Consider the following 24,629-nt stretch of genomic DNA (forward strand, 5'->3'; position numbering starts at 1 on the left):
GAAGCGCCGCGAAAGGCTGATGATTGGCCAAGGGGGTGGATGGGGTGGGAGGACGGAAAGGGAGAGGGTGCCGCCCACAAAGCGTCGATCCGGCGTGGATGGATTTCCCACAGCAAACTCCGCTGAGTGGATCCGGAGTGGATCCGGAGGTTTTCGGAAACTCCGGCAGAATGCTGAAAAACATACTCCGGCGTAAAATCCCTGAAGCGCCAGAGCAAACCGCAGCGCCGGAGCAAGATGTGCGAAATCCAAGAGAAGATCCGGAGGTAAATGGGGCGCTACGCTGGAGCAAACGCTAGTGCGAAAACGGCCACTGTGAAAGCAACGTCACGAAAACGACTGGTGCTTGCACAGGGGACTATCTTTACGAATACAGAGCTTGTCTCTTTAATTGTGGACTCTCTGCGTCGTTACTTAGCAATCAGTGTTATGATTGTATATTGCAGGGGAGGCCGACGGTAGCTCTCCAGATGTTTTTTTTTTACTACAACTCCCATGAGCCCCAGCCATTGGCCATGCTGGCTGGGGCTGATGGGAGTTGTAGGCAAAAAACATCTGGAGAGCTACCGTTGGCTTTCCCTGGTATATTGTATATTCACTTCCGCCAAGGATCGAACTCAGGTCGTGAGCAGAGCTTAGGACTGCAGTACTGCAGCTTTAACACTCTGCGCCACGGGGCTCTGCACGAGGCTTATGATGGGCCCTTAAATGCTTCTAGCTTTCTGCAATAAATACATGGTTTATGATTTATTTTACACTTTGTTTTTAATGTTTGGCCCTTTAATTGCATATTAACCTTTCAGGTTTCAAATCCTCTCTTGGCCATAGAAGCTTGCTGGGTCACCTTGGGCCAGTCACAAGCTCTCTCATCCTAACAGGGTCGTTGTGAGAATGAAATGGAAAGGGCGAGGATGTTGTTGGCTACTTTGGGGTCCCCCTTGGGGAGAAAAGTGGGGTACAAATGAAGGAAACAAATAAATAGCTGCAAAATCTTCTCGCATGGCAGGAAGTCCTTTTCCCATGGAAGAGGCGGGCTTTGTTGGAGGAAGTCTCCTTACACCAAAGGCAGGCTTCCGGACAGTCAGCAGTTTTTCTCCAGGCTTGTTTGGCTACAGATCCTGGAGGTTTTTTTGCCATCTTCTGGGCATGGAGAAGGGGTCACTGGGGGTATGTGGAGGGGGGGGGGAGTGCTTGCAGGGTTGCCATGTCCAATTCAAGAAATATCTAGGGAGATAGGGAGCCAGGAGACTTTGGGGGTGGAGCTGGGAGCAAAGATGTAACAAGCACAATTGAACTCCAAAGAGAATTCCGGCCATCACATTTAAAGGGACCGCACACCTTTTAAGTGCTTTCCCTCCATTTGGAAATAATGAAGGATAGGGGCACCTTCTTTGGGGGCTCATAGAATTGGATCCCCTGGTCGTATCTTTTTGAAACTTGGAGGGTCTTTTGAAGAAAGGCATCGGATGCTATGCTGGACATTTGGTACCTCTGCCTCAAAAAACAGCCTCCCCAGAGCCGCAGATACCAGCGGATCAATTTCCGTTATACCCTATGGGAATCGGTCTCCATAGGAAATGGAGTGCCCAGCAGACATTCCCCCCCCCCCGTGCTTTCTGATGATCCTGAAGCGGGGGAAAGGCCTTCAAATCGGGGGATCCCCTGCCCCCACCTGGGGATTTATAACCACAAGAAAAGTCACATGGACAGGTTTGAAAAAAGCAAAAGCTCCTTGTACAGAATGCCTCTTATTTACTGCCCCATGGTGCAGAGTGGTAAAGCTGCAGTACTGCAGTTGGAGCCCTCTGCTCACGACCTGAGTTTGATCCCAGCGAAAGCTGGTTCAGGTAGCTGGCTCTAGGTTGACTCAGCCTTCCATCCTTCCTAAAATACAACAATACAAACTATTGTGCACAAACAAACACTCTTAACTGGTGTATATAAAGTTCTATTATAATGAAATGAACAGCCTACAACAGTGGGCATACATTCATACAGTATAAATAGAAAACAACAGTCTCAAAACAATATACCAAGGAGGACCCCACACAGTCACTGAGTTTTCCAAAATGAGTACACAGACTCAAAAATAATGTTCCACAGGAGTCCCTCCGTTGTTTGTTGACTTCTGAAGGACAAATTCTAGCCTTCACGCAAACCCCGGATTTGATTGCGTTCCGCTGCTCCTGCAGCTTCCTCGTAAGTCAACTGTAAACAACAAAAGTGACCGATAAAAACTACCCTAAAACAAAATAATCTTAACAAAAACATACAGAAATAGTTGGTAAAACAACCTGAAAACTCCAGCCAAGTTCTTTCTCAAACGCCCATTTTGATATCTTAATTTGCGGCTTCGGCTATCAGAGCCCACGGCTTTTTTTTAAAGGGACGGACACAGCTGTTGTTACTCAACCATTTAAAGGAGACCACACCACAATCTACCAACATACCCAAGAAACAAAATACATTATATATAACAAGAGAATACATTATATATAACAAAGAAAGAGACAGCCTGGTGGATGGTGTGCCTCCATGCTTTGCGATCTGAGGCTAGGTCAGACCACTGGTGATGGTTGATGCAACAGGTACCAAGGGATTTCTTCAAGGAGTCCTTGTACATCTTCTTTGGTGCCCCTCTATTTCGATGGCCGGTGGAAAGTTCGCCATACAGGGCAATCTTGGGAAGGCGGTGGTTTTCCATCCTGGAAATATGTCCTGCCCAATAAAGATACTAGCTTCCAAAAATAGAAAAAAATAATTTCTTTTACTGTTATCACAAAGTTCATACAACAGTCATAGTCATTCCAGATTAGCTCTCTGTATGTTTAGGTAATTCATATATATTTTCCAAATACCATCAGTTTACAGGCATAACCTGTCTGAACTTCCTGTTTTGCACTGTTGCTTTATCCAAGCTAGAACGTCATACCACTATATTGCTTCACTCTTCACAATCAATATTATACCTTATTTCACTTCACCATCACTTACTAATGCCTAGTATATTATTATGTATAGTATAAGGTATATTATTGATATATATGGATATATATGAATATACGTGAATTACCCTGAGCATACAGTGAGCTAATCTGGAATGACTATGAATGTTGTATGAACTTTGTGATGACAGTAAAAGAAATTAATGTTTCCTATTTTTGGAAGTTTGGAAGTATTCAACAGTACATAAGAGACATTTTGTACAGGAAGCTTTTGCTTTTTTCGACATATGAATATATGAAGCTGCCTTCTACTGAATCAGACCCTTGGTCCATCAAAGTCAGTATTGTCTTCTCAGACTGGCAGCGGCTCTCCAGGGTCTCAAGCTGAGGTTTTTCACACCTATTTTGCCTGGACCCTTTTAGTTGGAGATGCCAGGGATTGAACCTGGGACCTTCTGCTTCCCAAGCAGATGCTCTACCACTGAACCACCGTCCCTCCTATTAACACAACCCATGTTTACCCGCTGAAGGAGAAAAGAAGCAGCGACTGGATAGATCGGAGTCCCTGCTGCGCATTTAAAAAGAGTTTTCATTTAATATTTGTGCAAAAGGACGGAGGCATTTTGGAAAGCGCAGCTTTTCTCACTGTTCTCCGCCGCCTGCACAAATACCGCACCTCTTCAGACGCAGCGCTGCCTAAGATTCCGTATCCCTATCAACTAATAGAACTCTGCTGCGTTGCATGACGGAACTTGTAGTCTCTAGACGGAGACGGGACCTTCCACTCAAACGGTTGCCAGGATACTGCCAGTAAACAAGGCTTCATCATGTCGCAGTATTTTTTTTTCGAATTGCCCAAGGGGCCGCCGGTTCCCGTAAGTCTCCATTGCTGGACACGCAACTGCATTAAAGGCTTAGCTTAGTAGCTGCTGCAGTTTCGCAATGGGGGTGATATTCCTGAGCTGGGCAGGAAAAGAGGGAGGAAGGGAGGGACTGCCAGCTCTGGGTTGGAAAATACATTGAGACATCAACATTTTTTCCATAGCACCAAATATCTAGTTTTGAAATTGTTTGTACATTTTTTTTTGTTTTAAAATTGTCATTCAAATTTTAATTATATATTGTGAAATGCTAATTTAAAGTGTAATTTTATATTTTTATGTTAGTTTTATATATGTTGTAAGCCGCCCTGAGCCACTCGGTGGGAAGGGCGGGATATAAATCCCAGATAAATAAATAAAATAAATAAATTGTTCTTTTACCATGACTGTTAGGTGCCCAGAGTCTGCTTGCGGAGTGGGTGACATATAAATCCAAAGTAAATAAATAAAATAAAATAAATGGAGATTTTTTTTGGGGGGGGGGGTAGAACCTGGAGAGGACAGGGTTTGGGGTGAGGAAATAACCTCATCTGGGAATAAAACTAGAGAAGCCACCCTCCAGAGCAGGGGTGGCCAAAGTTGCATAATTTTAGAGCCACATAGAATAAATATGTTTGAGAGCACAAAGCATGAATGTCAGATGTTTGAGAGCCACGAGGAAGGAAGGAAGGAAGGAAGGAAGGAAGGAAGGAAGGAAGGAAGGAAGGAAGGAAGGAAGGAAGGAAGGAAGGAAGGAAGGAAGGAAAGAAAATAGATGGGGAAGGAGGGAGGTGGAAATAGAAAGAAAGCAACTTTAAATGCCTTCTCCAAGCCACCAGCTGACTTGGCTGGTTGAAGGAATGTAAAGAGACAAATGCCCTTCTCCAACCCAGACGACGGGATGGTGGGGGCTTTGAGATCCATACAATATGTGTGAAAGAGCCACATGTGGCTCCAAAGTCACAGTTTGGCAGCCCCTGCAACAGAGCAGCCATGATGAGCAGACAACACCGATCTGTGTGGGCCACTGGACTGACACGGTAGAATGTAGCTTCATTTATTGCACCCTGGGCGGGGGGGAAATCTATCACTCGTCACCACAGAGTTCTGATCTCACTTGAGTTTCAGCCTGCAGATCTAACATGGAGACTGGAGGCATAAATTAGTGTCTTAAAGCCTGTGTCTTTTAAACATTTGCAGTTGACAAAAGCTACTCCCGGCTTGTGGTACTGGAGAGAGGACAGCAAATCTCTTGACTTTGCTGGGTGAGTGTTGAGCATCGCTCTGCCTTTCTAGAGGTGACACCTTTGGTGAAAGCTGTGCGTCCCGCTTTCCTTGCAGTCATTCCAGTGGTGTGAAGGAAAGGGATACAGCTGTGGGGAAATTACTAATTACGTTAATATATGTTCACTGTGTATTTGAGATATGATACCAAAAGAACTTAAGAAAGTACAATATCTTCAGCAGTAGGAATCCATCAGTAAGACATAAACAACAATTTATTTTTGTTTTGTTTTATAGGATTTATATCCTGCTCTCCCCCATCGAAGTAGGCTCAGGGCGGCTCACAGGCTGAAAGCAGTGTAAAAACACGCGCGACATTATAAAACCATAAAAACATTAAACATAATAGGTGCTATTTCATTCATACGAAAAATAACTAGGCGGCATCCAGCCTTATTTTATTATCACAGTTCGCATCCGGTGGCCTAGGCGATGTTATAAGTCGGTTATTTCTTCCGTTACTCCATCATCAGTCTAAACGACAACCTCAGTCTAAAGTTCAGTAAACACAATCGTGTCGATTTCCCACGTCAGTTTCCAGTTGACGCTTATGTCTTCTCTGTGCCTCTATATAGTTCATATCCCAACAGGCATTAAAGTGCCGATACAAAGTGCTTTGTTGCTAGTCCTAGGAAATACAATAAAATCCTGAGTAAATATCTGATGTGCGAGTCCTTTATTTAATGCCAAATTCAAGTAGCTATCATGGATACGTAAAAGCAGCCCCTGACAGGTACAGCCCTGCTTTCTCAAAGAGGCAAAATACAATCCACCCTCAGTAACAGATAGCGTATAGCAACGTTTTACAGCAGGCACGATGTCATGGAGAAACCCCTTTGGGGATGCAGACACAGAGGAACATAGCTGAATTGATGGAATTCTTCTTCACATGACTTCAGATTGGCTGGGTAGCAACTCCCACTGAGTGCTATACAACTGCAGGGACAAAGTTTGAGACCAGTAGTACCTTTAAGACCCACCAAGTTTAATTCAGGGCAGGGCTTTTTTTGAGCAGGAACTCATAGAAACACAGTTCTGGCTGGCTTTGTGCCAGGGGTGTGGTCTAATATGCAAATGAGTTGCTGTTGAGCTTCTCCTACAAAAAAGCCCTGTGTGAAACAATGGTGGCGTCAGGGGGTGTGGCCTAATATGCATATGAGTTCCCGTTGGACTTTTTCTACAAAAAAGGCCCGCATGAGACTATGGTGGCACCAGGGGATGTGGCCTAATATGGAAATAGTTCCCACTGGACTTTCTCTTCAAAAAAGCCGTGTGTGAAACAATGGTGGTGTCGGGGTATGGCCTAATATGCAAATGAGTTCCTGCTGGGCTTTTCCTACACAAATAGCCCTGATTCAAGGTATAATCTTCCATGTGCCTGCTCATTTCTTCAGCTTCCACAAAAGCTTATACTTCGAATACAGCTTGGTTGGTCTTCAAGGTGCTACTTTCCTCAGACTTAGTTCTGTACTTCAGACCAATGCAGCGACTCATCTAAATCTAACTGCATGAACGGATGACCTTGCTGTAGTGATACACGAAGGCTGTGAGCAATGGCATTTCCAACTACTATTTTAAATATATATATATATTCTAGTGCCTTCCTGACTACCCCAGAGCCCAAGGAGAAAGTGAAGAAGGGCAAAACTATCCATTTCCAGGAACCTGGTGCTAAACTACCCGATAGGTATGTAAGGTTTTATTTCTCTTTATTTATCTGCTTACTACTTTGCGTTTGATTCCGGAGAGTTCCCCAGGAAGCTTAATGTAAAATGAATCTTGAGGATGGATCTCTCTCCTTGGACACTGCCAGGGCTATTTTTTTTTTAAAGCAGGAACACAAAGGAATGCAGTTCCAGCTGGTTTGGCATCAGGGGGTGTGGCTTGATATGCAAATGAGTTCCTGCTGGGCCTTTTATACTATAAAAACCCCTGGACACTGCAGTCTTGCAGGGTGGGGTATTCCATGGCACAGATGATAAAGCTGCAGTACTGCAGTCGGAGCCCTCTGGTCATGACCTGAGTTTGATCCCAGCAGAAGCTGGTTCAGGTAGCCAGCTCGAGGTTGACTCAGCCTTCCATCCTTCCAAGGTCGGTAAAATGAGTCCCCAGCTTGCTTGGAGGAAAGTGTAGATGACTGGGGAAGGCAATGGCAAACCACCCCGTAAAAAGTCTGCTGTGAAAGCAACGTCATCCCAGATTTGAAAACGACTGGTGCTTGCACAGGGGACTACCTTTACTTTTTTTATTCCGCCCAAGCCCCTGCTCTCATTCTGTCATTCCCCGAGGGGGCTGAACTACTACACCACACTGGCCCTCTAGGGTTAACCTGAAGTTACCAACATCAAGGCAGGGCCTGGAATTCTCCAGGAATGAGGCTAGAGAGATCTATTTCCATGGCGGAAACGCTGGCTTGGGAGGGTGGATTCGATGGCATCGCATCTCGGCTGAGCTCTCTTCCTTCTCCCAACTCAAGCCTGCCCTCAGATCTCCAAAATCCAAACCGGAGTTGGCAACCGTAATGCAGCCTGAGCTGGAAATGCTTCCACAGGCTTTTGCAAACTGCTTCTTTCAGGCAGCCCCGGGGCGCAGAGTGTTAACACTGCAGTGCTGCAGTCCTAAGCTCTGCTCACGACCTGAGTTTGATCCCCGGCAGAAGCTGGGTTTTCAGGTAGCCGGCTCGAGGTTGACTCAGCCTTCCATCCTTCTGAGGCCGGTAAAATGAGTACCCAGCTTGCTGGTGGGGGGGAAGTGTAGATGACTGGGGAAGGCAATGGCAAACCACCCCGTAAAAAGTGCCGTGAAAACGTTGTGAAAACAACGTCACCCCAGAGTCGAAAACGACTGGTGCTTGCACAGGGGACCTTTCCTTTCCTCTTTCATGCACAATTTGGGTGGCCCTGATAGGGAACCAGCCTCCCACAGTAGAAAAGAGTGAAAGTCCAGGGAGATGAGCCGGAGAGGAACCATCACTGTGAGAGAGCAGGCCCAGGGGAAGAGCGGAGGACAATCAAGTCATGCCGTTGTCGGGGCCAGGCTGGATGAGGCTGGGGGAGAGAGGTGCAAGGAGAGAGGGAACCACAGAGAGGAAGAATTGAGGGGACTTTATGGTGTGGATTGAGATGGGCAACCAAGCTAGTCTGTCTGTTGCAGTACAAAAGAGCAAGAATCCAGGAGCTCTGTAAAGATGAACAAAATATGTGGTGGCGTAGGGTTGCCAAGTCCAATTCAAGAAATATCCGGGGACTTTGGGGGTGGAGCCAGATTTGGGGGTGGAGCCAGGAGACATTGGGGGTGAAGCCAGAACCAAAGTTGTGACAAGCATAATTGAACTCCAAAGGGAGTTCTGGCCATCACATTTAAAGGGACAGCACACCTTTTAAATGCCTTCCCTCCATTGGAAATCATGAAGGATAGGAGCACCTTCTTTTGGGGCTCATACAATTGGATCCTCTGGTCCAATCTTTTTGAAACTTGGAGGGTATTTTGGGGAGAGGCACTGAGTGCTATGCTGAAAATGAGGTGCCTCTATCTCAAAAAACAGCCCCTCCAGAGCCCCAGATACCCACGGGTCAATTCTCCATTATTCACTATGGAAATCTGTCTCCATAGGGTATAATGGAATGCCCAGCAGACATTTCCCTCCCGCCATGCACTTTCTGATGACCCTGAAGTGGGGGGGAAGGCCTCCAAACTGGGGGATCCCCTGTCCCCACCTGGAGATTGAACAAACCAAAAGAAAATCGCAGTAGTGAGTAGCCAGAAAAATAAAGCCAAAGGCTTCTGTGATTACCAGCCTCAAATAATAACAAACAATACAAAAACTTAACAGCTTGTATGATATGAGGTGATGATTAAAGTAGAATTAATGCAGACTCTTACATACATGGAACATCTCAAACATCACCAGAAACAAAGTCCATATTTTAAGAAATCCAATGCTTTCTCTTGCTAGAAAATCCGATGGTGAAGCGCAGAAGGATGATGTCACAATAATCCGAGTTTTATAAAGCAGCCAGCAGTCCAGTTGTAGCGACAAGGTTGTACTAATGCCCTCGTTTCACATTTGCTTCTTCAAGCTTCACAAAGTCAATTTCAGATACAGGGTATGAACGCCAGACGCTTCAAATCGCTTGTAACAAGTCAATGCAAACAAGTTATTTTTCCTCCCACCTGGGGATTGGCAACCCTAGTGATGGAGCAGGAGCTCCGTGAGTCACTGTCCTGAAGAAGCCAGCAGCGACTCACGAAAGCTCCTTTCCAGCCACAGATTTTGTTAGTCTTTAAGATGCTCCTGGACTCTTGCTCTTTTCTGCTGCTACAAACAGACTAACAAGGCTGCCCATTTTGGTCAGCCTCCCAGAGGTTAGCCCCAGAACTGACCCTGGTTGTTCCTCTAAAGAAATGGAATTTTAAAAGATTTCTCCCCTCCTTATGTGCAGGCAAAGTCCAAGCGCTTTCCGAGATATCCTGGCTTCCCGATCCGGGATCCGGGAGGATAAAGTGCCTCGGCCTCCGAAACGAGGGCAGAACGAGTTGATCACGCTGGAAGATGTGAAGTGTGAGTAAGCGCAAGTGTAGTTTGTGCTGCAGTCACAGAATCGTTTGCACCACTGAGGCTTTGTTGATAATACGGAAAAGTACCTGAGATTGTTTCAGAGACTGCTGATTTAGAGTCATCTGGAATCGACGCCTTTCCCCTTTGCATTGCTACACCGGAACAAAGGCTGTGTAAACTGGGAGAGGGTTATTGATTCAGGATCTGTTTGGGTTGCCAGCCTCCAGGTGGTGGCTGGCAGTTTTCCAGAATGACAGCTAATTTTCAGATCATAGAATCGTAAGAGTTGGAAGGGATCTCCGGGGTCATCTAGTCCAACCCCCTGCACAATGCAAGAAATTCACAAGTACCTCCCCCACCGCAAGAGATCCCTGCTCCATGCCCCGGAGATGGCAAAAAAAAAATCCCCAGGATCCCTGACCAAAGTAGCCTGTCTGATCCCTAAGTGGCGATTAGCATTTCCTTGGACGTGTAAGAAAGGGCCATGAGAACTAAGCACTGATGTAGCCCTTCCCGCCCTTCTGCTCATGATCTGCCTCAGTTCACAGAATCGTCACATTAGTATCGGGACCACGGAGGAAGAAAAGCTTCAGAAATACGCAACTAACTCTCTGTGCACCAAAAATTGAATAGAAATATATTTAAATACCACTAAATCCCCAAATATAACATCAGTTGTCACCATGCATCATCATAGAACTACTGTCTACATAAGGCATTTTTGTCTTATGTGGACAGTAGCTGCGATGAGCAACTAACATGGCTTTCCTTTTGTATTTTTTCCATTATTACGTTCTATGATTATACATGGTGACAACTGATGTTATGTTTGCCGATTTAGTGGTGTTTAAATATATTTCTGTTCAGTTTTTGGTACACGGAGAGTTGTCAGTTCACAGAATCCGCATTGCTGTCAGATGGCCATCTAGCCTCTGTTTAAAAACCTCCAAAGAAGGAGAGCCCCCCACCTCCTGAGGCTTCCTGAGGAACCGCTATAGCTGACAGGATGACAGAGATAGTTCCCCTGGAGGAAATGGCCGCTTTTGGAGAATGGACTCCAGAGCCTTATACTCTGCTGAGATCCCTCTCCTCCCCCCCCCCCCGCAGGCTTCACCCCCCCCCCCAAAATCTCCAGGAATTGCCCATCCCAGAACTGACAACCCCACGCATAGCATATTTTCTCATTCCTCCCAGTACTAGGCAATGGTCCCATGCTTTGCCAGCAGGACACAAAAATGGAGTGCTGTATAGGCAAGGCAGGAGTTTCTGCCTCCTTGGGAAATTATGGACAAAAAACCCCTGAAACACCTGAGCGATCTGTGACAAACTACTAATACAATCCAAGTACTACTTCCAGTCAATTTATAGGCCAGGGGTGGCCAAATTTGCTTAATATAAGAGCCACATAGAATAAACATCAGATGTTTGAGAGCTGCAAGACATGAATGTCAGATGTTTGAGAGCAGGAAGGAAGGAAGGAAGCCAAATAGATGGGAAGGGAGGGAGAGGTTGAAGGAAAGCAGCTTTAACTTAAAATGTATTCCCCAAGCTGCCAGCTGCCTTGGCTTGACGAAATGATTTAAAGAGACAAATGCCTTCTCCAAGCTGGCCAGTGGGGCGGTGGGGACTTCAAGAGCACATGATATGTGTGAAAGAGCCACATGTGGCTCCTGAGCCGCAGCTTGGCCACCCCTGCAATAGCCAATTGATAAAGTTCCAAGTGAACACTTGGTCACATAAGCAGCGTACAAAATAATCCAAAATAATCCAGGTCACATAATCCAGGTCACATAAGCAGCGTACAAAATCTGCAAATCGCTATAAGCTTCGCAATAATTTTTGACAATGACAAAGGACTTGTGCAAAGCATTTTTCGAGGATGCCCTGAAGTCCGCAAAATTTTTCAAAATGACTGCGAGCAGACGTCCCAGTGCACCTTCAATGTGGATCGCCAGTGTATTCTGCACGTTTCAGTCATCCAACATCTGCATCAAGGAGGAGGATGGACAGTCCACCATAAACATTCATTTACAGATTCAGCAGGAGCTCACAGGAGCACAGCTTCTGAACCTTTCTGAGGGTTCCCCCTCTTCCTCCCCACCTACCTTGTCCATTGAATAGTAGGTGCAGCTGCATAACAATCCCTGGATTAGAAGAGGGGGCAGCCAGCCAGCCAGCCAGCAGGGGCTTTGCCACGCCTCCAGCAGCCCTCATTAACCTCTGGAGAAGTCCACACCACCCTTTCTCCATCTCTTATGTGATTTTGGGTGGCAGGTGGCTTGCTGGCCTTCTGACGGTGGCGGGGAGGAGGAGACCAGGAAAGCCCCAGGCGAGCGAGGCCTGCTTGGGCTGGCTGGATCTCTAGCCAGCCCAAGCAGGCCTCGTTCACCTGGGGCTCTCCTTCTTGCATTGGGTTGCTTTTGGCTGGGGGTGGGGCGGCGGCATATGCTAGTAGTTATGCTAATGAGCCCCACCACCTATTTTTCTGCAAAACGACCCCTACTATCCAGCAATTTCTCTCTCCTTCCCCCCCCCCTCACGCACACGCACATGCACACACATCAAGAACACACTGCATGTGGAAAGCTAGTATGTCAGGCAGAAGAGTCCTAGCCTTTCCCCTCACGTTCTGCTACTCCTTGTCCAAAACTTGCTGGATATGGAGACAGATGTGGTTCTGATCCTTAAAATATTCCCTCTCCCTACACTGATCTTCCCCTGGAAATCGCAGTTCCCATGACTGCTTTTGATCCATTTTGAAATAATAATGGGAAATTTTAAAAGATATTGCCCGTAACAGAGTGTTTAATCCCTTCTGGTCACTTATGCATGTGAATGAGAGGCGATTCGGGGGCGGGGGTGTGTGTCTTCGGTGGCAAGGTTGGTATTCGTTGTTCCATGCAAAACGATAAATTGTAAGTATTTTTGAAAAAAACCTCAGTTGCAGTCAAATTGCATGAGCAAAGCAAAAACTGAAGAAGCACATTTGCCATCTTTGTTCTCATACTTTCTGAGCACCGTGCAGATACATTGCAGGGCTGGGTAAATATTCATTTTTATAAGGCGCATTTTTTTTTTTAATTTGGCCGTCTCTAGATGCTGCTATGTTTCTGGCACATGACGATGATACGCTTGACGTTCCTTCCTTCTCAGTAGTTTTGAGGTAGGCAGTTGGGTATTTTTTTTTTCTGCGGGGTGGGGGTGGGGGTGGGGTCCCGTCTTATAATACCTTGTGACACCAGTGGAGAAACCTGAAGTGATATCACCACCACCACCACCACCATCGATCATCACCATTAGGGTTTGTAGAATCTTTTGGGCACAAGTGCCGTGTTCTGCTGGAGAAAGTTTTCCTTCCAGACGTTTCGTTCTCAGCTGCGGAGAACATCCTCAGCTGCGGAGAACATCCTCAGCGGCGCAGGAACATCCTCATCCGCAGCTGAGAATGAAACGTCTGGAAGGAAAACTTTCTCCAGTAGAACACGGCACTTGCGCCCGAAAGATTCTACAAACCCTAATGATGTTACCAGCCGTGAAAACCTGAAATCTTTGATAATCATCACCATCACCATCATTGCCACCACCACCATCTTCTTCTTCTTCTTTTTCTTCATCATCATCATCACAGTCTGATATTTGACTGGTAGATGGCGTCCAGCAACTTGAGATCTAGCCAAGTTCTTGGGAATTGCAGAGATATCTTCTCAGGATTCTTGCTGTTGCAAGCAACGTGGTCTTCTGGAGCTGAACTGGTGTTATTTATTGATGATGATGATGATGATGTTGTTGTTGTTGTTGATAACGATGAATTGTTGCAGTCTGGTATTTCAGTGGTATGTTGTTCTACAATTCGAGATCTAGCCAAGTTCTTGGGATTTCAGATTATTATTATTAGTAGTAGCTGTAGCAGTAGAAGAGATTAGATTTATACCATGCCCTTTGCTACCTGAAGGAGTCTTAAGAGTGGTTTACAATCTCCTTTCCCTTCCCCTCCCCACAACAGACACCCTGTGAGGTAGGTGGGGCTGAGAGAGCTCTAACAGAAGCCGCTCTTGAGCAGAACAGCCTTGAGAGAACTTGTGGCTGACCCAAGGTATGAGGAGGAGCAGAAATCAAACCCGGTTCTCCCAGACAGGAGTCCGTGCGCTTAACCGCTACGCCAAACGGGCTCTCTCTTCTGCTAGTAATATTAGTGCTAGTAATAATAATAATAATTATATAATGTGTAATTTTATATCATTGGTATGTAATCACCATCATCTGGCAATGCCAATTTTTCTACATCTTAAAATCTTGTTATAGTTAAGTTGCTCTCTCAGTCTAATCTAATATCGCAGCAGGTATCCTCTGTCCTTGAATCTGGCTTGAGTCATCAGCTGACTTCCTTATGTCTGCATGCATTTTAATGGCCAGAATTTTGATTGCTAAACATGGGTGGAGGGAAATATATTCCTTTCATGACTCAATTACTAATAAAAACCAAGTTCCAAAAGATGCTGTCTTTTCCATAGGTGGGTGGTATGCAGCCCTGCCTACACCCTGCAGCTCCATTGTTCCTTTCCCTTCTGCCCTCTAGAATGGTCTTGTGGTTTGTGACAGCCTTGAGTGACAGCCAATGCAGGGTGAGGAGCTGCCATGGGAAGGGGAGGGGTTGTGGCTCAGTGGCAGAGCATCTGCTTGGCATTCAGAAGGTCCCAAGTTCAGTCCCCGGCATCTCCAGTTAAAAGGCTCAGGGAGAAGGTGATGTGATTGACCTGTGACTGAGACCCCCGAGAGCCCCTGCTAGTGTGATTCAGGGGTTAGCCGTATTGGTCTGCAGCAGAACAGCTAAGATTCAAGTCCACTTGCACCTTAGACCAGTAGCATCTTAGAGACCAACAAGATTTTCAGCGTATAAGCCAGGGGTGGCCAAACTTGCTTAATGCAAGAGCCACATAGAATAAACGTCAGATGTTTGAGAGCTGCAAGACATTAAAATCAGATGTTTGAGAGTGAGAGGGAGGGAGGGAGGGAGGAAGGAAGGAAGGAAGGAAGGAAGGAAGGAAGGAAGGAAGGAAGGAAGGAAGGAAGGAAGGAAGGAAGGAAGGAAGGAAGGAAGGAAGGAAGGAAGGAAGGAAGGAAGGAAGGAAGGAAGGAAGGAAGGAAGGAAGGAAAACAGATGAGGGGAGGAAGAGGTGGCAGGAAAGAAACTTTAACTTTAAATGCATTCTCCAGGTTGCTAGCCAGATTGGCTTAGAGAAGTGATTTAAAGAGAGAAATGCCTTCTCCAAGCAGGCTGATGGGGTGTTGGGGGCTTCGAGAGCCACACAATATGTGTGAAAGAGCCACATGTGGCTCCCGAGCCACAGTTTGGCCACCCCTGGTATAAGCTTTCGAGAGTCAAATCTCCATTTGTCAGATACTAGTCTTGAGTAGACCATACTGACCTTGAGAGGTCTGGTTGGGTATAGAGTAGACCAGGGGTGTTGAACTCATTTGCTATGAGGGCTGGATTTGACATAGATGAGACCTGGCCAGGCCGTGTGTATCATAAAATGTAATGCCGGGTAGCAGAGATATAAACTTTATAAAGGACAACAGACAAACACAATTAAAGATTTTAAAAAGCTTAACATAAACATGCTTAAAACATTAGCACTTGTTGGTCTTAAAAGCGCTTTCTTTGTATCTCTCCCATGTGATCCATGGAACTGGGCCAAGGAAGCTCTAGCTCTTTCCTTCTTCCTCAGGGGACCAGGAGAGAGAGGAGCCTCAGCCGACACAAGGGAGAGAGGCTTGACTCAGTAGCTCTGCTGTGAGATTGAGAAAGCCTGGCAAAGCAAGCTCCCCCTCCCCCTTCCTCCCGAAGGGAGGAGTCTCAGCCAATGGAGAAAATAGAGGCTTTGCTCTGCAGCTCCTATGCGATTGAGCAAGCCTGGCGAAGCAAGCTGTGATGCAGAACGAAGCAAGAGAGAGGGAGAAGGAAGCAGACGACAGCCAGTTACTCAGGGGCCTAACAGGAGCCCTCTGGGTCCCCGGGCCACACATTTGTCACCCCTGGAATAGACCATACTCACCTTGGTTGGGTATAGAGTAGGTCTGGTTGGGTATAGAGTAGACAGCACTGACCTTGAGAGGTCTGGTTGGATATAAAACATAAGAACATAAGAGAAACCATGTTGGATCAGGCCAATGGCCCACCCAGTCCAACACTTTGTGTCACACATAAGAACATAAGAGAAGCCATGTTGGATCAGGCCAATGGCCCATCCAGTCCAACATTCTGTGTAACACTTAAGAGAAGCCATGTTGGATCAGGCCAATGGTCCATCCAGTCCAACACTTTGTGTCACACATAAGAACATAAGAGAAGCCATGTTGGATCAGGCCAATGGCCCATCCAGTCCAACACTCTGTGTCACACATAAGAGAAGCCATGTTGGATCAGGCCAATGGCCCATCCAGTCCAACACTTTGTGTCACACATAAGAACATAAGAGAAGCCATGTTGGATCAGGCCAATGGCCCATCCAGTCCAACACACTGTGTCACACATAAGAGAAGCCATGTTAGATCAGGCCAATGGCCCATCCAGTCCAACACTCTGTGTCACACATAAGAACATAAAAGAAGCCATGTTGGATCAGGCCAATGGCTCATCCAGTCCAACACTTTGTGTCACACATAAGAACATAAGAGAAGCCATGTTGGATCAGGCCAATGGCTCATCCAGTCCAACACTTTGTGTCACACATAAGAACATAAAAGAAGCCATGTTGGATCAGGCCAATGGCTCATCCAGTCCAACACTTTGTGTCACACATAAGAACATAAAAGAAGCCATGTTGGATCCGGCCAATGGCTCATCCAGTCCAACACTTTGTGTCACACAGTGGCCAAACCCCTCCCCACCCCACCCCCACCCCAAAAAACAAAACCCTCAGGAGTAGACAATACTGACTTGAGAGGTCTGGCTGAGTATAGAGTAGACGACCTTGAGAGGTCTGATTCAGACCAATAGTCTTGTTTCATTATAAGACAATTTCATGTGGGGAGGGGCTTAGGCAGAACTTCCATGGACCAGCGGGATCACTTGAGGTGCACCCAGGGAGTTTGTTGGATCCCAGGCAAAACAGTGGTCAATAAATCAACTCATTAAATCAGCACATGTTCTTTGTACTGATGATGATGGAGAAGGCAGCAGCATGTCTGACTGTTAAGGGGGATCCTTCCAAGATGCACAGCAACAACCTTTGTACCTAGAACAAATGCTCTGTTGCGATGTTTACTCGTGCGGTATTGTGAGATTCCTAAATTTTGTCCTAGGTGCAAGCAGTTGGATGATTTCCTCATGGCTCTGCTCTACTACATCAACTTTTTTTTAGAAAAATTCACCCTGGAGAACAACCCGAGATATTGTATGGGGTAAGTAAAACTGCCGTTTAGACAGGGCGGGTTTCAAGGCAGATGTACACATGGTTAATGCATGACTGTGAGAGTTGGACAATAAGGAAGGCCGATTGCAGAACAATAGGTGCTTTTGAGCTATGGTGCTGGGGAAGAGTCTTGAGAGTCCCTTGGACTCTCAGTCAGTCCTAAGGGAAATCAACCCTGATCGTTCCCTGGAAGGTCAGACGCTGAAGCTGAAGCTGAAATATTTTGGCCACCAAATGAGAAGGGAGCACTCCCTGGAGAAGATTCTGATGCTGGGAAAGACAGAAGGCAAAAGAAGAAGGGGACGGCAAAAGATGAGATGGCTGGACAGTGTTACTGATGTAACTAACTAGAATTTGAGCAGACTTTGGAGGATGGTGGAAGACAGGAGGGTGTGGCGTGACTTGGTCTATGGAGTCACACGGACTCGACTGTGCAACTGAACAACAACAAACACATGGTTAAGCTCATCATGGATTTACCTGCTTCATATATAGTCTGCCTTTCTCACAGAGACTCCAGGTGGATGACACACTATAAAAACAATGCAGTCGGTGGTAGAGTGTCTGCCCTTTGTACAGAAGGTCTCAGGTTCAATCCCCAGCATCTCCAGTGCAAAAGTTCTGACAGTAGGGGATATGAAAAACATCCACCTGAGACCCTAGAGAGCTGCTGCCAGTCTGATGAGACAGTATTGACCTTAACGGTCCAGCGGTCTCACTCATCAAAAGCTAGCTTCGTGTATGTGTGAAAATCCTACCCCTCCCTGAACCCTCCCAAACCATTCCATTTGAGTGCAACCCTCTTTCCTTCACAAAACAGCCTTGCTGGACATTTAATAAGATCCATTGGTAGAATCCCAGCACTACAGTGAGGGTATAATGGCAAGCCTCAGATTCAGCAGGAGCTCACAGGAGTGCAACTCCTGAACCTTTCTGAGGGTTCCCCCTCTTTCTCCCCACCTGCCTTGTCCATTGAATAGTAGGTGCAGCTGCATAACAATCCCTGGATTAGGAGAGCAGGCAGCCAGCCAGTCACCAGGGGCTTTGCCACATCCCCAGCAGCCCTCATTAGCCCCTGGAGGAGCCCACGCCACCCTTTCTCCACTTCTTATGTGATTTTGGGTGGCCTCCTGGCCTTTTGAATGGGGGGGCAGGGCCAAGAGAACCCCAGGTGAGCAAGGCCTGCTTGGGCTGGCTGGATCTCTAGCCATCCCAAGCAGGCCTCACTCACCCGGGGCTCTCCTTTCTTGCATTGGGTTGCTTTTAGCTGGGGGCTGGCATATGCTAGTGAGTTATGCTAATGAGCTCAACCACCTTTTTTTCTACAAAATGACCCCTGTATAACTATGTCCACACATGGCTGGATATTGTGCTGTTGTTGCACCATGGCAATCATTTGCAGTTTACTTTCTCATCCAAGAAAATCCAGTTGTGAATGACTCTTTTAGCACAGTGTTCAACAGGACGCAGTAGCAGTCCTGTTCCATCTGGCTTCATGCTCACACATGAACTGTGTGAAGGGGATAACAACCATCAATGACTGTTCCTTGTGAAGGCAAAAGGGAACCTCCACATCCAGAGGCAGTCAGCTTCTGAATACCCACGTGAGGAGGCAACATCAGGGGAAGACCTCCATGCCATGTTTGCTGGTCCTCCAGAGGAACAGGTTGTCTGCTGTGTGAAACAGGATGCTGGACTTAGCTGGACCACTGGTCTGATCCAGCAGGGCTCTTCTGATGTTCTGATGAAGGCTTCAGCCTCTATGCCCTGTTGTTGGCCCTCCAGAGGAACTGGTTGGCCACTGTGTGAGGCAGGATGCTGGACTAGATGGACCACTGGTCTGATCCAGCAGGGCTCTTCTGATGTTCTAATAAAGGCCTCGGCCTCTATGCCCTATTGTTGGCCCTCCAAAGGAACTGGTTGGCCATTGTTCAAGGCAGGATGCTGGACTAGATGGACCACTGGTTTGAGCCATCTGGACTCTTCTGATGTTCTTCTGATGAATCTTTCCCAGCTACATTCTTTTCCCAACCTCAGTTCCCCTCCCACCCTGCTATTTGAGGTGGGTGGGTAGGTGAGGTGGACATTCAGGTACCATACAACTGCTTTTATCATGGGGAGGGACCCCTCAGAGATTCTGATCTTAGGTTTCCTGCAGCTGTAATTGATTTGAAACTTGATAGGTTTTAAGCCAAGCACTAGATTTCAGTTGAGGTTTTAGGCATTCCTTGTATTGTGCATTGAACTTTTGCCAGACAAGCAGTTCTGCAACTAGGTGTGTCTCTTGCCAGGTCACACCTAATTTTGCAAGTGGCATTATGTGAACAAGCATTTTTCGGTGACCATCTTTCTTGGGCTGCTGCATCAGCAGCTGGCAGACTAACACGGTGGTTCTTGAGTCTGCAGCCGGTCTCGCACAGTTGCTGTTAACCCACAAACAGCCTTGAACCTAAAGGTTTTGTGACCATGGTTCCCGGTTGTCATGATCTGAGGCCTGTGTTAGAGTAGCTTACAGGGCTTACATTTCCCAAGATCCCTTCTGTCCCTCTGATTGGGTAAGCAGCAGCAGTTTTGGAGGGAAAAACTTGGCCAATAGAGACCAGAGGGGTAGAACCTGGAAGGAAGGAAAAAAATGGCCAAGGTTCTCTCTGGAAAAGGCTGGGCTGGAGAAAGGCTGCAGTCATGAGAGCTCCGTCATCCAGAGTGGTGAGTCAGTTGGAATCAGAAGGAAGGGAGCACATAGGTAGTTGCATCACGGCTTTTATTTTATTTGCACCACCTTTACTGTTTCCTTGTTCACTGTTACATGAAATAATTAAAACCCACTTATTTATTTACGTACATTTCTATTCCACCCTTCCTGAAACGGACTCAGGGTGGGTCACATCAATAAAACAATTGCATAACTTTAAAACAGCTAGCTAAAACCAACCAAGGAGCCAGTTTGGTGTAGTGGTTAAGTGTGCGAACTCTTATCTGGGAGAACCGAGTTTGATTCCCCACTCCTCCACTTGCACCTGCTGAAATGGCCTTGGGTCAGCCATAGCTCTGGCAGAGGTTGTCCTTGAAAGGGCAGCTGCTGTGAGAGCCCTCTCAGCCCCACCCACCTCACAGGGTGTCTGTTGTGGGGGAGGAAGGTAAAGGAGATTGTGAGCCGCTCTGAGACTCTTCGGAGTGGAGGGCGGGATATAAATCCAATATCTTCTTCTTCTTCTTCTTCAAATGATCCATTTCAAGTTAACATTTTCTGATGATGGCCAGATCTAAAACCTCAGCCGTGACTGACAGAAGACCAATGACAGTAGCCAGGGTGAATTCCTGCTCTAAGCAGAGTTCACCAATGGGCCTGCACGCCATAGGGAGGCCATGCTGGTGTTCAGTGAGGCTCACTGCCTCAACTAAAGGCCTTGTTTGTTCTTGAGCGCTTATAATAAAATGATGGTTGTTCTCCTGCCTGGGTCTGCACGCCTCTTCAGTTACAGATAAAAGGTACTTGCTGGGAAGGGAGATAGGGGTCACGTATCTGGGCTCTTTTTCTAGCAGGAGCTCCTCTGCATATTAGGCCATGCCCCCCTGATGTAGCCAATCCTCCTGGAGCTTACAGTAGGCTCTGTACTAAGAGCCCTTTAAGCTCTTGGAGGATTGGCTACATCAGGGGGCGTGGCCTAATATGCAGAGGAGCTCCTGCTAGAAAAGGAGCCCTGCACATAGGTGCTCTGGGCCCTCCCTGACAGAGCCTTACTGGAGTGGTGGCAGCCACCCTCCTTGGTCCCTTGCTTGTGACAGTGGTTAGGGTTGCCAAGTCCAATTTGAGAAATATCTGGGGACTTTGGGGGTGGAGCCAGGAGAAAGGTTGTGGCAAGCATAATTGAACTCCAAAGGGAGTTCTGGCCATCACATTTAAAGGGACCGCACACCTTTTAAATGTTTTCCCTCCATTGGAAATAATGAAGGATAGGGGCACCTTCTTTTGGGGCTCTTAGAATTACAGAGTGTTGGACTGGATGGGCCATTGGCCTGATCCAACATGGCTTCTCTTATGTTCTTATGTAAACCCCCCCAGTCTAATCCTATTGAAACTTGGAGGGTATTTTGGGGAGAGGCACTGGATGCTATGCTGAAAATTTGGTGCCTCTACCTCAAAGCACAGCCCCTCAGAGCCCCAGATACCCATAGATCAATTCTCCATTATACCCTATGGAATTGAACTTCATAGGAAATAAAGGAGTGCCCAGCAGACATTTCCCTCCCCCCGCCCGCTTTCTGATGACCCTGAAGTGGGGGGAGGGCCTCCAAACAGGGGGGACCCCCTGCCCCCACCTGGGAATTGGCAACCCTAACACTGGTGTATGCTAAAAAAGAGGCTTTGTGCCATGTCTGAATCCACACATATGGAGAGTCAGTATGGCATAGTGCCAGGGTCCCCAGTGTTTTGGTTATACAGCTTGTGTGTGTGTGTGTTTGTAGGGCTTTTTTGAGCAGGAAAACACAGGAACACAGTTCCGGCTGGCTTGGTGTCAGGGGTGTGGCCTACTATGCAAATGAGTTTTCTACAAAACAAGCCTGTGTGAAACATAGATAGATAGATAGATAGATAGATAGATAGATAGATAGATAGATAGATAGATAGATAGATAGATAGATAGATAGATAGATAGGTAGGTAGGTAGGTAGGTAGGTAGGTAGGTAGGTAGGTAGGTAGGTAGGTAGGTAGGTAGAAATTAATTACGCTTCATTAAAAAAATTCATCTGGAGTAACTTTCCTGTACCCTTTTGGTTACATGTCAAGTGGACAGCCCAGCGCCTTAGAGAACTTAGTTCCTGTTGGGCTTTTTCTACAAAATAAGCCTGTGTGAAACAATGGTGACTAGATAGATAGATAGATAGATAGATAGATAGATAGATAGATAGATAGATAGATAGATAGATAGATAGATAGATAGATAGATATTACGCTTAATAAAAAAAATTCACCTGGAATAACTTTACCCTTTTGGTTACATGCCAAGTAGACAGCCCAGCACCTTAGAGAAATGAGTTCATGTTGGGCTTTTTTCATTTCATTTTATTTGATTTATATCCCGCCCTACCCCACCGAGGCCTTTGTGAAACAATGGTGACACATTAGATAGACAAGACAGACAGACGGATAGATGGATGATAGGTAGATACGTAGATAGATATTACGCTTCATAAAAAAAATTCACCTGGAGTAACTTTCCTGTACCCTTTTGGTTACATGCCAAGTGGACAGCCCAGCGCCTTAGAGAAGCAAGAAATGATGGAGACTCAAAGAAAGATGGAGGTGGCCAAAAAACACCTGGCCGAAGTGTACTGCATCCTCATCCTGGGACTGGGAATGACTGAGCAACATCACATGGCTTGTGGAAAGTAAGGAAATGGCTCTGCCCAGAAAATGTTCCTTCTTGGGTTATTTGCAGCTTGGCACTGTGGCAGCCCATTCAGTGGAGAAAATGCTTCTGGGCAGGGGCCCCCAGCCTTGGGAATATGAGAAGCCGTGTTAGAACACCCCTGTGTTCTTTCTCATCATTGCTCTGTGCTTTCTCAGACCATCTTTGATCCGCTTTGAGAAAGCACAGAGAGACTATGTGGAAAACGACAAAAGGCGATGGGAAGCTGGAGAAACGCGGCAGTTCAGGGCAGATATCTGTATGAAAAGACCCCGGGGGAGAAGGGAATGACCAAAAAAATTGGGGAATGGGGAGTGAACAGATGGAAGCAGGGGGCCCCAGCCCCAGGCCGTAGACCGGTCTCGGTCTGTGGCCTGTTAGCAACCAGACCGTGAGTTGTATAATTATTTCATTATATATTACAATGCAGTAGTAGTAGTAAGAGCCCCATAGTGCAGAGTGGTAAAGCTGCAGTACTGCAGTTGGAGCCCTCTGCTCACGACCTGAGTTCGATCCCAGCAGAAGCTGGTTCAGGTAGCCGGCTCCAGGTTGACTCAACCTTCCATCCTTCTGAGGTCGGTAAAATGAGTACCCAGCTTGCTGGGGGGAAAGTGTAGATGACTGGGGAAGGCAGTGGCAAACCACCCTGTAAAATGTCTGCTGTGAAAACGATGTGAAAGCAACATCACTCCAGAGTCAGAAACGACTGGTGCTTGCGCAGGGGACTACCTTTACCTTTTTTATTAGTAGTAGTAGTAGTAGTAATAATAATAATAATACATTAGATGTATATCCCTCCCTCCACTCCGAATCCCAGAGTCTCAGAGCGGCTCACAATCTCCTTTACCTTCCTCCCCCACAACAGACACCCTGTGAGGTAGATGAAGATATTGGATTTATATCCTGCCCTCCACTCCGAAGAGTCTCAGAGCGGCTCACAATCTCCTTTACCTTCCTCCCCCACAACAGACACCCTGTGAGGTGGGTGGGGCTGAGAGGGCTCTCCCAGCAGCTGCCCTTTCAAGGACAAGCTCTGTGATAACTATAGCTGACCCAAGGCCATTCCAGCAGGAGCAAGTGGAGGAGTGGGGAATCGAACCCGGTTCTCCCAGATAAGAGTCCAAACGCTTAACCACTACACCAGACTGGCTCTGTATAAGGCAGCTTCCTATGTGTGTAAATCCCAGAGAGATCATTGGAGCCTTCTCTGTTCCTGTAGAAGGGTAAGTTGCCACCTTCTTTGCTGACCTTGATGCCATGCTTTTAGTAGAAACATGGAGGGATAGGGGAGGGACGGTGGCTCAGTGGCAGAGCATCTGCTTGGGAAGCTGAAGGTCCCAGGTTCAATCCCTGGCATCTCCAAAAAAGGGTCCAGGCAAATAGGTGTGAAGAACCTCAGCTTGAGACCCTGGAGAGCCGCTGCCAGTCTGAGAAGACAATACTGACTTTGATGGACCGAGGGTCTGATTCAGTAGAAGGCAGCTTCATATGTTCATATGGAGCAGGTGGGAGAAGCTTTACCTCAGGATAAAGCTTAAAATGCCTAAGAACAGGGCCGGGAAAGAACAGGCAGCTGGCCGACCAGAGGCAACCGAGGATGAAGCAGTTGCACCTCAAAGAAGAAGAAGAAGAAGAAGAAGAAGAAGAAGAGATTGGATTGATACCCCGCCCTTTGCTAGTCAAAGGAGTCTCAGAGCAGATTACAGTCTCCTTCCCCTTCCCACAACGGACACCCTGTGAGCAGTGTTCCCTTAAAGCTGAGTTAGCATGAGCTAGCTCACAGTTTTTTCACCTCTGGCTCACACATTTTTGTCTCAGCTCAGGAAGGATGGCCTCAGAGCAAACTGACTGATGCAGGAGCTCACAACTTTAATGCCACAGGAGCTCACGAAGTAGAAGTTTTGCTCACGGGACTCCACAGCTTAGAGGGAGTATTGCCTGTGAGGTAGGTGGGGCTGAGAGAGCTCTTTTGAGAACTGCTCTTGAGCAGAACAGCTCTGGGAACGACGGACCCAAGATCACTCCAGCAGCTGCATGTAGTTCTCCCAGATAAGAATCTGCATACCTAACCACTACCCCAGACTGCCTCGCGAAAGAGTTTTGTGCTCCACCTTTCACAGACTCTGCCATCCTCACCTGTAAAGAGAACTTCCGGT

General features: G+C 46.9%; 1 protein-coding gene across 2 annotated transcripts in view; it reads left to right on the plus strand.

Annotated features, from left to right (window-relative positions):
* Window positions 1-24,629, plus strand: part of PPP1R36 (protein phosphatase 1 regulatory subunit 36) — a 67,462-nt gene that overhangs the window by 20,562 nt on the left and 22,271 nt on the right. Inside the window, exons 1-7 of one of the 2 annotated variants that reach the window (XM_060261810.1) lie at window positions 3,742-3,820; window positions 5,006-5,070; window positions 6,687-6,776; window positions 9,532-9,650; window positions 12,744-12,810; window positions 16,953-17,051; window positions 22,310-22,453. In XM_060261810.1, the coding sequence (XP_060117793.1) occupies window positions 3,773-3,820; window positions 5,006-5,070; window positions 6,687-6,776; window positions 9,532-9,650; window positions 12,744-12,810; window positions 16,953-17,051; window positions 22,310-22,453 (632 nt within the window). In that variant the 5' untranslated portion in view covers window positions 3,742-3,772. Of the gene's footprint in view, window positions 1-3,741; window positions 3,821-5,005; window positions 5,071-6,686; window positions 6,777-9,531; window positions 9,651-12,743; window positions 12,811-16,952; window positions 17,052-22,309; window positions 22,454-24,629 lie in introns of those variants that run through there. The other variant, XM_060261811.1, reaches the window with a different exon arrangement.

This window comes from Heteronotia binoei, chromosome 21, assembly GCF_032191835.1.
Source record: "Heteronotia binoei isolate CCM8104 ecotype False Entrance Well chromosome 21, APGP_CSIRO_Hbin_v1, whole genome shotgun sequence".
Classification (NCBI taxonomy): Eukaryota; Metazoa; Chordata; class Lepidosauria; order Squamata; family Gekkonidae; genus Heteronotia; species Heteronotia binoei.